The following is a 13,931-nucleotide window of genomic DNA, read 5'->3' on the forward strand; positions in this document are numbered from 1 at the left end:
AAAGTTTTCCTGGATATAGTAGTCTGAGCTGGCAATTACATTTTCTTAGAGTCTGCATAATGACTGTCCCAGGACCTTCTGGCTCTGAGAGTCTCCATTGAGAAGTCAGGTGTTATTCTGATGGTCTGCCTTTATAGGTTACTTGACATTTTTCTTTTCAGCTCTTAATATTCTTTCTTTATTCTGTATGGTTTGTGGCAAGGGGGCTTTTTTGTTTTTTGTTTTTTCTTTTCTTTTTGGTTGTTGTTCCAGACTATTTGGTGTTCTGTAAGCTTCTTGTATCTTCATGGGCATTTCCTTCTTTAGGTTTGGAAAAGTTTTCTTCTTTGGTTTTGTTGAATACATTTTCTGTGCCTTTGAGCTGGTATTCTTCTTATATCCCTATTATTCTTAGCTTTGGTCTTTTCATGGGAATCACAGAATTCCTGGGCATTTTGTTTTATAACTTTGTTGGCTTTAATGTTTTCTTTGACTGATGAATCTACTGTATCTTCAATGCCTGAGATTAGCTTTTCCACTTCTTGCATTATGTTGATTATGCTTGCATCTGTAGTTCTGTTATTTACCAGATTTTCCATTTCCAGAATTCCCTTTGTTTATGTTTTTTTATTGCCTCCATTTCGGTTTTCAAGTAGTGAACGCGTTTGTTTTTTCTTGCTCTTCTTGATTTTGTTTAAGCGATTTATTGATGTCTTCCAAATTATTGTTTGTCTTTTCCTCCAATTCTCTAACTCTTTATTTCTTCTTAAAGAGCCTCCCTCATCTTGATAAAGTTATTTTTGAGATAGTTTTCTTCTGAGTTGAGATGATCATGTCTTCCTGATGTAGTACCACTAGGTTCTGGTTTTGCCATATCGCTCTTTAGGTTGTTGAATGTATTGCATTGACCTCTACCCATCTCTTCTTCCTGTTGGCGCTGGCAGTGTCTTTGTCTCTGGATCAGATCCTGTCAGTCCTCTCTCTCTCTCGGTCCTCTCTGTAAATGTCTATGTCCCAGAGGTCCTGACGGATAGGTTGATTTTAGGGGGAGTAAGGGGACTATTTGTATAGCCCGCCTGCAGGAGTTTTTCCTGCTGACCTGCTAGTGTGGCTGAGATGAGCTGGGGGTGGGGGCAGTGGTTTTGAGAGGCTGTTTGATCCAGATGGGAAGCTGGTCACTCACCTCTCAGTCCTCTCTGTGCAGGAGATCCACTTGTTTGCTTTTAAACTAAGATACCAGAACAACGGGATTTGCAAGAGTTAGTGCCTATCAAAAGGAATCTTCTAGTCATTTTTCCCAGTAATGCTGTGATGGATGGCACAAATACTCCCAGCCTCCTCCTCAGGATGCGTTTGAAGACAATGAGGCAGTTGTTAAATTTCTCCAATAACTGGTTATAAATCTTATGGCTTGGAGACATTTTTTGACATTTAGGAACAAGAAGTCTGTTTAGCTAAGAGTGTTTGGGTACAAGTATGACCAGCTAATATTTAAAAGTATACTGGGGGAAAGCATGGGACAGATGTTCACTTAGGTTCTTCTTAAATAGGATCAAATCTCATTAAAACAAATGCTCACTGAAGCTACAAACTCACAGCCACTCAGTGGACCCATGAGCATGGACCCCTGTCTCAGGGTCCAGAGCAGGACTCTGCTATGCTTGGACATTTTGGGGGAAGAAGAAAACTGGTCACAAGGGGAGTATTCTCTACCCTGCATGATAAGGATTTTTAAAAGTAAATGAATAATGCATTCCTCAGACACCCAAGGACCTAGCAGAGGCAAGCTGGCACTAACCCTGAATGCCTCAGTTTTTCCACTTCACTTATACCAAAATATATATGTCAACTTTAAAATAATAACTTCCTCATGGAATTTCAGATGGCTTTAAAAGAGTCCTACAGGCTGTTATCAGGGATCTTGTGATGCTGCACATCACCAGGGCCTGACTTCCCAAAGCAAGGCAAGACAGACTGGTGCCTATTTCAGAGTCTTCTTCTACCAGGTTGTTATATGGCACTGAAGTGTCTCTCAGATATGTCCCTACAAATGCACTGGGTCCAATTACAATTTTAGCATCTTGGCAAAACTAAGATGATTCACAGCTAGTGGTTTGTATTTGTTTCCCAAATAGGATTATATTCTATAGTTTAGGCAAGCCTGGAATTCACTGTATAACCCTGGCTGGCTTCAAACTCATGGCAGTCCTCCTGCCTCAGCTGACTATAAACATGAGCCCATGTGCCAGGCTTCATAAACCTGTTCCGTTGATGTGGAATATTATTTTAAGATGTGTTACATTTGTGTATGCTGTGAAATATTTGTTTAATGATACAAAGATGTGTGTCATTCTTTTATGTTGCATTCGTTTAATTCCGTGAAGCTGTGTTACTTTGTCTGCCGAAAATACCTGATTGGTCCAAAAAAGAGCTGAACAGCCAATAGATAAACAGGAGAAAGGATAGGCAGGGCTGTCACGAAGAGAGAATAATTAGGAGGAGAAATTTGGGAAGAGAGTATAAGGGAGGGAAAGGAGGAGGAGAGGAGGATATGAGGGCTCAGCCACTCAGCTACACAGCAAGACACAGAGTAAGAAGTAAAGAAAGGTATAAAGAAATGGAAAAAGATAAAAGCCCAGAGGCAAAAGGTAAACAGGATAATTTAAGAAAAGCTGGCTAGAAACAAGCCAAGCTAAGGCCAGTCCAGTCATTCATAAGACAGAACAACTCGCTAACTCTTAGGATATGTATTTGTGACTAAACAGGGGCTAAGCAGCTGAGAAAATAGCAAAAAAAAAAAAAAAAAAGAAGACGACAGTACAGGACTTGGGAAGGACACCCAACCTGAAACAACAGCAGTATTACATTTTGAATATTTTCCCCTTATTCAGAAGGACTGTAGTCCTGAAAAAGCTCAACAGTGATGGAATAGGTATGTTGTCCAGCCCATTTGCCACAGGTGTTTTAGAGTCACTAACCCCCACCCCCCATGCTTATTGTTAGGGAAACCAAACTCACAGCTGAGAGACTCCAGCTTCTTCCTGTTGGGGAAATGATGCTACCATCCTGATACCCACCAGGTCTGGAAGACTGTGGCACTCCTGCAGCAGGTATGTGTTTGGAGGGTACAACGAAAGGCTGCACATAGTATGGCTTGGAAAAATAAGAACCCATTCTCTCATTTCTGGGGGCTACAAGTCTACAGTCTAAAGTTGGGCAGGTTCCAGTTCCCTCTGAGAATTTTGAAGGAATCCCTTCCAGGGCTCTCCCTAGCATCTAGTAACTGATAGCAAGACTTCAGTACCCTTTAGTTTGTAGATTCACCACTCCGTTCCCTGCATTTGTCATCACGCACTATTCTCCTCATATCCATGTCTCCTGTCATATAAGGACACCAGTCAGGGTGGATTTAGAGCCTACCCAACTACAGTTTGACTTTATCATAATTTGATTGCATTTGCAGACTCTTCCCAACTATGTAAGACACAGATGCCAGGACTCAGAACATGAACACGCATTTGTGTGAGACATAATTCGACCCATAAAATATTCAAAGTGACCCACCAGTGGAGCTAGTAAAAGCAGGGGAGAAAGATCAACATGGCACCAAACACATCTAAAGGAAGACTAACACTGTTGTTGCTATGAAACAATAATGAAACGTGTATATCACAAAAAAGAATAAATTTGAAAATGGGGTGAAAACTAAAAAGCAGTGTGTCTCTTATCTTTTATCCATAGACCTAAGTGTTTTACATGCTTGATAAAAGCTTAGACAGGAAGAAAACAGCCACACCTTCAAAGAGGTCAAAAGTGAAGCCAGCGAGTGCTGTCAAGGCCCTGGAGTTCTAGTGTGTTTTTCCCTGTGGACCTACTGTGTTTATCCCTGTGTGGATAGTACAATGAATTATACAAAGGTAGAGATCAAAATCCTTAGCAAAACACCTAACTCATAATTGACAAAGTCCTCATAGTACTGAAAGGGTTATGGTGAGAGTTCAAAAGGGTTCACAGATAGTTAACTGGGGAATGAGGAATTTATTTAAAAAGTTACCAATGGGATGAATAGATAAACAGATAGACAACAGCATGGCTAAGTCTTAGAGGAGAGTTCAGGGTTCCAGCATCAGAAATAGACAGAATATGTGGGGAGCTCACATGGAAGAAGTCAGGGTCTCTTCTTACACCTTTCTGAGTACAAACCTGGAACCAGACACTTCCGATTCACAGGACAAAGGGCAGGGATTGGGGTGTGGAGTAGGATGTGTGGTCATCAAAACTCCTTTGATACAAACTCACTTCCCAGGAGAGAGATCCCAGCATCTAGAAGTGTGACAGCTAGGGGACTCACAGACACCCTGCTTCAGGACTGTTCGAGTTCAACACACTTCTCCCTGATGAAGGAAAGGCAGGCATGCTGTATAGCACCTGCATGGGCACCAGACTACAGAGGGATGATCTCCACAACCTGAGAGAAAGGCACATACCATCAGAAGACATGGGCCTTGTCAGAGGAACCAGTGGTGGGCCCACCTACACCATGGGTCACAGATGTTGTATACATGCTTTCAACTTAATTTAACTGGAGCTAGAAGCCCAGGGCTGAGGAAAATGCCACTGGAATAGGCAACAGAATGGTGGCTTCAACACTGAGGAATCATCAAACAAGACTGCCAAGAGCGCAAAGAGAAAGCTGCAAGTAAACAAACTTAGGGGCTGAAATAAAATATGTCAAAAGGTGAAATGTTCTGGAAGCCAAGAAACAGAAACATCCTCACCATATGATGTTCACAAGCCCCAGTGAGACAATCTGACTTCTGAGTTCATTTTCTTATGACTGTAAGCACAAAACACACTACACACACACACACACACACACACACACACACACACACACACACACACACAGCAGAGGAACCCCACAGGATGAATCTCTCTTACCTTCCAGAGGTCAGGGGACCCTTCTAAAAGTTTTGCTTTTGTGTGACAGTACTTTAGGGCCAACTGCAAGCACTCTGTTCCAAATTCCAAGTCATAGTCACTACACTGGTTACAAAAGAAACAAGAAACAGACATAGAGGAATTAGCAAACTATAATACAATTGGTAAAAACAAAGCAAAGCTAAACAAAACAGTCTTTTATTTAACAAACAACTAAAATATAAAAGGAAGCACTCAGAGAATTAGCAAGCTGGTTAATTATCTGAATATGTTATAGAATAATCCTTCTTGTACCCTAAAAATGAAATAAAATGAGCAAATAAGGAAGTTTAAACCATCACAGGCATCTGGGCTCCCCCAGGTATCTCAGACCATAAAAATATTTATTCCTGTTGCTCATACTTGAAAGTAGGACTGAGGAATTATTATGTTAGAAATCTCCATTTAACAACATACATCTGTAAAATCCAAATCATAGTCTTCCATTTATAACATGACATTAAGCCATCACAGCTATTACTCATTTTAATATTTAGAATATAAATATATCATTCTTAAAACATTCATATCTTTGTTTTTGAACGCAGAAATGGTTCAGACTTTCATGATAAAGAAAAACAAAAACTTCTCAATACAGTAAAACATACCTAACTTTTATATCATGGAAACATCAAAATCACTAAGCAACAATATAATTCACTGAAGCTCTGAATAATGTACCATCTACATAAAGGTAAATAACACATGAATCATGTCCTCAGAGGGAGGCTGACTTCAGGACCGGGCAACATAACATTGTCTGCAGCACTGGAAGAGTATCCGCAGGAAACACACTAGGAAGTTACCTGATTGCTATGGGAGGGCATCAGGAAGGGTCTGTCAGAGGCAATGGTCTCTGGTCTCCAGCTTAACTGAAGATGAGTAACACCATCTAATCAAGCAAAGTCTTGTCAGGGTAAGACTTTTGGTTTTCCAAGTCTATGTTAAGGATGTACCTACGGATCTATGTGAGGATGCACCTATGTGTGAGGATGTACCCGTGTGTGAGGATGCATGGAATACAGGTGTACAGGTTGGTGCTAGGGATCCAAACTTGAATTCTTTTATTATTATTATTATTATTATTATCATCATCATCATCATCATCATCATCATCATCATCATCATTATTTGAATTACAAACAAGATTGAATTACATGACAATCCCAGTTCCCTTCTCCCTCCCTTCCTCCCCTACCACTCCCCCAACAAAAACCCTACCTATCACATATCCTTTTTTCTAATCTACACCTGACTCAACCTTTCTGCTCCCCATGACCTCTGCATTCTTCCTTTTCTTCCCTTCTCATTCTTGTAGCTCCCCAAACTTGAATTCTTATGTTTCTGTGACAAGTACTTTATCCACTGAGCCATCATGTATGGTGAACAGCAACAAGGCATAATAATGAATAAATTATTCAGCACAAATTCCAGAGTTACTTTATTGTACTGGAAGATTAAAAATTCCTCATGTACTCACTCTATCTGGATTTTAGACATAGAGTAAGGGATTACCAGCCTACAATCCACAGGAGGACCCTAAAGGAAACAAACATTGTCCCCTGGAGAAGGGGAAAGGGTAACGATCCCCTGAGTAAATTGAGAGCATGGGAAGAGGGGTTCGGGAGCTAAGAGAATGAGAAGGGAAGAAGGGTGAGTACATGAGGAATTTTTAATCACAGAAACATAAGAATTCAAGTTTGGGGAGCTATGAGAATAAGAAAGGAAGAAGAGGAAGGATGTAGAGGTCATGAGGGAGCAGAAAGGTTGAGTCAGGGGAAGAATAGAAGAAAGGATATGTGACAGGTAGGGTTTTAGTTGGGGGAGGTAGGGGAGGAAGGGAGGGAGAAGGGAACTGGGATTGTCATGTAATTCAATCTTGTTTGTAATTCAAATAAAAAATGATAAAAAAAAAATCCTCACTGCAGTAGCCCTTGAAATGAATGAAGAAAACAGCCAAATAATCAGGGTATCTATTTCACCCAAACAGTCATGACTCACATCTTCTATTTTTATATCCTCCAGCATAGAATTTGAAGGACTGTTTAAATGCAATATCCAGAGTTGCATTTGATAAGTTAAGGTGAATGTTGGTCGACCTCTGCTTTATACTTTCAACATTTTCACATTATCTGGTAGTATGTGACATGGGGGGGAAGAGCCACCCCATGGTTAAATTCAAACAATGACTAATAGAATCCTTGACTTTTCCCTGACTTATCACACTCCAAAAAAAGAGAGAGAGAGAGAGATCACCCCCTAGCCAACATTGCTGGTGCTCACAAAATGCATAATGAGAAGAGCCCATAGGATGAGTTCCTTCCTGCCCACCCTCACAGGGTGGTGTGGAACACACCGGATGCTATGCTGTTGGCTATGCCGTAGGTAAGTCTGTGGAAAACAGAGAAATATAGTGCAACTATATATGAAATTTACTAAGGAAAAACAGGCTGGGCTAGCTTAGAAACAAGCCTGGACTTATCACTATACAGATTAATATCATATCAGCAATGGGCTTGAAGACATTTAATAATAAAACTTTTCATTAAAAGTGAGTTCAGAAGTCTGTAATCAGTGAAAAAATCTGAATGTCTGCTGTTGAGAATATTAATGAATGCATTCTTTTTACTAAGACATGGAAAGTTACAGCTATGATACGTATTTTTGAGCAAAGGAAAAACAAATGAAGTACCAAATGGGAGCTTTGTTCTTCAGTCTGCCAGAGCTGTGGTCACAGGCTGGGGAAGGAGATTTTGACCTCAGAGAAGTTACACTTTCCTATGAGAACAAGATTGGATGCACTGGCACACTCATATCCATATGCAAAAGGAAGAGACAATGAGGAAACAAGTAAGACCTGGGTGTAAAGCTTGGTCCCAGTCCTGTGGTGACATTGGTGGAACTTTTAGGTTGTACTGCTAGTAGAAGATGTGTGTCCTTGAAGAAGATTTGAAGAAGATAGGGAACTATAACTTCTTCTCCATCTTCATTTCCAGACACCATGAGGGGAGCAGATCCCTCTGCCCTATGTCCTGGAGATTTAACCTCCTGTCCATAACCCCAGAGCAAAAGGGGCAAGAAGCCACAGACTGAAAGCCATGAAACCATTAGATAAATATTTGTTACAGGTAAGTCATTAATGTCATGCTTTTGTCACAATAGAAAATGGACTAACATGTCCCATGCTTGGCCGCTTAATCCTCCAACCACTAACCCAAATCATGACCAAATTAATTAAAACAAGTTTTATTAGTGTACTCAGGCTGTCTCTCCCTAAGGCAGAGCTCAAGAGATCGGCACTGGATGTGGGAAAGAAAGACTTTTATAGTTTAGCAGTAAGGGGTATCCAAATGGGGGATTGGCTGGCAAATAAGTGGGGTCACAGAAACAGAATATAAGCATAACAAGTTGGTCATAATAACAACCTCTTGAAACAAAGGTATGGTTGCCATTTCCTGGAGCAGGCAATACAGAATCATTTGTAGCTGTGGTTACAGGTGGGGCTAGCTTAACTATTGAAAAACAGAACAAACCTAGTTTGTCTTTATCAGATGATAGCTTTTCAATTAATATGGAGGCAGGCTGGTGCATGAGGACCTCCTCAGTAATCCGCTCCCCAGGAAGAAGCCCTCAAACACACCTAGCTTTCTCCCCATTTGTTCCTGTTGCTGTCCACTTTGGCCACTAGAACCAGGCCCCTATTAATCACAGACATTTTCCACTCCCAGAAGAGTAATTCCAGCACCCTTGCCATGTCCCACTTGGTTACATTTGCTCTCTGTCTTTGCTATTTCCTAACTTCCCAAGTATGCTCATATTCCCGTGCTATCAATAGTTACTGAGTAAAAGATAGATAGAACTTTGGATATGTTGTAGTTATGGGCGAAGGGGCAAGCAAATCTGGGGTTGTATGATGAGGCCTCTGTCCTTTCACAAGCCTGAGCCTCTGGACTATGCACTCATCAGCGGAGTCCTCAGAGCTCCAGGAGTTGGGCCAGAGTTGGTTATTTCACTCTCCCTTGTGTTGGCTGGACTTTCTCAGTGATGTCACCAAGTAAATACCTGGAAGAACAACTTAAAGGGATGAACTACTTTGCTCAGGTTCAGGTAGGAAGGGAGTAGCCGAGCATCTTACATTATGACAGACAGGAAGGACAGAGTTAGCCGGAAGGAGCCAGAGCACGATGTAGCACCACAGTATACACAACTTCCTTCAACAAGGGCCCACGTTCCACAGTTCTACCACTTCCTGATACTCTGTGCTGTCCAGTTGGGTCAAGGTGACAGTCAAGATAAACCATCAGAGTCACACTGCTCAGGCTCAGGCTCACTTGACACTTCTTAGCAAAATTTCTCCTTGGTCAGTTTTGGGTTGTTTCTCCAAATGAGGAGACCTATGACCTGAGATTTCTCAATGATAGGAGAAGGGATGTTCAGCGTTTATACATGCTGGAATGGAGTAATAGCTTGGAGGCTCCGTAAAGAGGACCACACATACTTTTCAGGAGGCTACAAGAGATGACGGTCTACAAAACTGGAAGAGAAAAATGAGACAAGAAAAGACATGCGAAATGGAAAGCATATCTACACAAAGGAGTGAGAGAAGGGATTCCAGAATAGGTGTCAAAGGAATCCCAGTGATTATTCTGCAGAGCAGAATGAGGGAACAGACAGGAGGCTCAGCATAAAGAGTATCTGTGGGAGGTCTCAAATAGAATTCTTGTAGACATGAAAATTAGGCATCAGGATAGGCATGAAGGCGTTTTATTTTTGTGGTATTTCCCATGTATGAACCTTCCTGTGACTACTTCTTCCCTCAAAGGATGTAACATTTATATAGTATATTATAAAAAGGGCTATATTTCCTAAAAACAAGTGCTTACTAGTAAGAAGTACAGTTTTATTTCAAATATAGATATCTAATACTTTCAGACCAACCTGATGTTCCAGTTATAAGTTGAAGAGAATATAAAATCTAATCACCTAAATCTAAAATCATATCTATGTATTGCTACTCTATCATAAAATTTTAAATCTGGCTAGCATTAGGAAAAACAGAGGATATTAATTTTCACATATATCAACCAACTTGTTCTTTATAATTACTTTTTCTAAAGTGATGTACCAACTGTGCACACCAAAACGTAAAGCACAACCCTTAATAGGTTTTATCTAATTAGCAGAAGTATGTCTTACTGTAGTGAATGTGAGGCACTGTGGCCAATGAAAAGCATAGAAATTGGAAACACACAGACCTGGCTTCCACCCTGAGAAAGGTTTCACACTGAGGTCAAACTACTTAATCTGTCTCTGAGTGTCTTTAGTTTGATGAAGAGTGACTATGAGCTAATACGCAGAAAACATTACAGTAACTATGAGGCATCTGTAGAGTGATTACTGGTGACAAGTTCTTTATGTGGTCTAATGAATTATCTATAATAAATTCAAGCCCATAATCTGGAGTTTGAAAAGCTGTCAGGACCTGATCAGTCCCCATCCCTAATTGTGTAGAGCTTTCTTGACTCTGCAGGGAGACTGGAGGTGAGCCTGACAATGGAGCTAGCAAGGCCACCCTTACCCTTTCCTTTATGCTCAGTGTCTGCTCAGAAAGAGATTTGTCTACTTTGTCACAGATGGCAAGATTTCCTTCTTTTTGTGGCTGAAAATATTCCAATGCTTGTGAATGAAATGTAATCATGTTTTCCTTATTCATTCATCCATCGATACATATTTCAATATTCCCTATCTCAGCTGCCATGAATATGGCTTCAAAGGAAATCAGTGCAGATATTTCCATCATATGATTCATACATTCTCCTTGGCCATGCAATCAGAGCAAGCCTGCCTGGCCCGAGGCTCTATTTTTAACCTTTAAGATTTTGAGGAAACCAGATTGTTTTCAGGAATGGTTTCTTGGCAATGGCTATCCTAGCACATGTGAAGTGATTTGTCTTCATACAAACAACTAATTTCTGTTACAAACCTGCAAACTTCACTTTTATCTCCAGGTCTTTTGGAATGTTCACTTCTAACAGCAATTTCAAATGTGAACATCTAATTCATTATCCCTCTTACTCCTCCATACACTGAATCTTCCTGTTTACCTCACTAAGGCTGCTTCAAGCCCATGAAACCTACATTTGTTCTTTGTTACAAACCTCACCATTTTCTTAGGGCGTCCTCATCGACCAGTAGACCATGGTTAAATGGATGAAGACATTTGTTACTGGGATCCAGCTTCCTTGCTCTGCTATCCTAATCGTAGATGGTCTTATAAACTCAGCCCACAAATTAACCATGTTATAATTAGCTTCCTTAGTTGGTGTATGTGTACATACTATTAGAAACCAAAAGTCTGCCAAACATAATGGTACATACTTTTAATCTTAGCAGTTAGGAGGCAGAGGCAAACAGATCTCTGTGAGTTTAGGGCCAACTTAATCTACATAGAGAGCCCTGGCCATCCAGGGGTTACATTAAGAGACCCGTTCAAAAAAACAATCTATGCTGTAAGGCTTGATGTGAAAGCAATCCACTCATCACCCTATAACTGCCTTTGTGTCTCATATAGGCAATCATCATAGGCTGTAAATGCTAGTCTAGTGCTTATTTCTCTGTGTTAACAGTCAACATTTGCCCAGTAACAAAAAACTGTGTGGTCAGTTACAATACCCTATGAACGGGGTAGGGCGGCAGAGGTTGATATCACCCTTCTAGCTGGAGGATGCAGGGCTCTGGTTCATCTGTTTGCTCTGATGGCTTAGACCAGCAAATGTAGACTGTCTTCCTATGGCTGTAAGAGGCTCAAGAGGACAAACCCAGGACTGCTGGCACATTGCCAGCCTCTACCTGTCACATCTAGCAAAATCCCTTTGCCCAATGCAAATCAGGCAGACAAATATAAAATTGAGAATGAGACACTTTGCCCAGAAGGGTTCATGGCTATGGTACAAAAGCAATGCACTGTTTCCACAGACGATGACTCTACTCTGGCTGCATGATTTACCTACCACACAATGCTTCTAATTAATATACCTGTGATGTGACCTTTTGGTTTTCCATTTTATTCATTCTCTTTTGAACAACAAGAAAAAACTTTATCTCTTTTCCTCACCACGATACACAGCCACACTTTCCCATCCCCATCATTTGATTTTTATAGTTTTGATTCTACCAACACTGAGCTTTTACAACAAAGATTATGCTAACTTTTCTCATAGCTAGAAGACGTAATGTTAAAAGTTACTTTCCTGAGTAAGTTTGCCTTCCCTGGAATTCCAGCTTGTCTTTTGTCTTATGTGGTTAGCTTTCTATATGCTAATAACTCATTCAATACTGCCCTCATGCCCCCAACTACTCTCAAGGTATGTTAAGACTCATGAGAAAGTCACCCTTGGAATCTTCCAGGGACCATTGTGCTTTCTGCCAATTCCATAAGTATTGCTGTCAGAATGACACATGCCATCTCAGGGACATTCACAATCTCTCTATCATTCACCCCGGCCCTATGTATGCTGTGCTCTTAGACTGGACAGATCGCACAAACAAAACCACTCCAAAGACAGAAAGAAAAGCCAAAAAGACACTGGCTGTTGAGACAGGGACCAGGGGCTTCTCAGTCAGCAGTCAGCATGCATGGGACTTCCTAGGTCAGCAGTCAGCATGACAAGCTCTGGAATCACTGTTTGGAAAGCACCTCAGCCCCACATTACAGCCTGTGTTCTCCTCTCCACACCCCTCCCAGGGCTGACATCTTTATAAACTTCTTTTAATAAATGTAGACTGTTTTGTCTTTCCTCAGATCCTAAACTTAGAGAATTTTTTGCTTGCCTCCAGTTGCTTGGAATTTTGCCCTCTTATTTCTACTGAGACTGCTATTAATTCACCTTTCCAGCTAATTTATTTGTTATCTGCACTCCTCCTGTTCTTTATCAGAAGGATTTATGACAGTTTTCATTCATTTCTATTCCTTCAAATGATGTTTAAGTAAATTGTAAGTAAAATGATATAAATGTCCGGTCCACTATCAGTACCTAGAACAGAAAGTGTGTACATAGTAATTACATACATATTCCAAATTGTCTTCTACAAAGATGGTCTCTAGTCACACACCTACAAATGGTATGTAATTGGAGCAGGTTTTTAAACATAAAATAAATATGACTCATAGGGATTCAAAATTTCAGAAAAAAAACATATTGTGTATAATGTTATTATATTTCTGGGAAAGGAAGGATTCCTTAATTTTCAGAGGTTTTACAACACACACACACACACACACACACACACACACACACACACACACACACAAAATATGGTAGGAACTATTGTTTTATAGTAATTGTGTAATGGCCATGGCTACAAATAATCTGATTATATATCCTTCCATCTGTGACAACATTCAAATTAGCATTGCAGTAGGGCAGCCCGGGAAGTTTGCCCAACAGGGAACAATATATACATTAGAGTAAAGCTAAATCAAAGGCATGCATGCACAGGTTTTTCACTCAGTCGTTGGAGGAGCATACTCACAATATTCAAGTATTAGCAAAATAGACCAATTTACAATTAGGTAAACAATGAACACCTGCATTCAATTTATCATCTCAAAATCAAACCCGAAGCATTTTGCATACATTTACATTGCTTGAATGATGCAATGCTCCTTAGAGTTGCATGAGACAGTTATCCAAGAAGCTTTGTTCTTATATCAGATCATCTGAGTAAACAACCTGAGACAGTCTCCATACGCGGCTGATACAGAAACACCCCTCACTGTAGAAGAAGAAAAAGTACAAATGATGTGGATAAGCACAAAATGTCTTTTGGGGTAGGAATTTTTAAATGAGTTTACACAAAATGCATTTGCAAAGGCCTTTAAATACTAAGTATGAAAAACAAATGAACCTATCAGATTATCCCAAACCTTGGCAAGCCTACATAGCCAATGTTCATTATGAATGGCAAGCCCA

At 40.4% G+C, this 13,931-nt stretch overlaps 1 protein-coding gene across 3 annotated transcripts in view; it reads right to left on the bottom strand.

Annotated features, from left to right (window-relative positions):
- Positions 1 to 13,931, bottom strand: part of Crppa (CDP-L-ribitol pyrophosphorylase A) — a 282,328-nt gene that overhangs the window by 199,328 nt on the left and 69,069 nt on the right. For all 3 annotated transcript variants that reach the window (XM_035445627.1, XM_027419745.2, XM_035445626.1), the window contains exon 4: positions 4,921 to 5,025. In XM_035445627.1, coding sequence (XP_035301518.1) covers positions 4,921 to 5,025 — 105 coding nt within the window. The remainder of the gene's footprint in view (positions 1 to 4,920; positions 5,026 to 13,931) is intronic.

This window comes from Cricetulus griseus, chromosome 5 (assembly GCF_003668045.3).
Source record: "Cricetulus griseus strain 17A/GY chromosome 5, alternate assembly CriGri-PICRH-1.0, whole genome shotgun sequence".
Classification (NCBI taxonomy): Eukaryota; Metazoa; Chordata; class Mammalia; order Rodentia; family Cricetidae; genus Cricetulus; species Cricetulus griseus.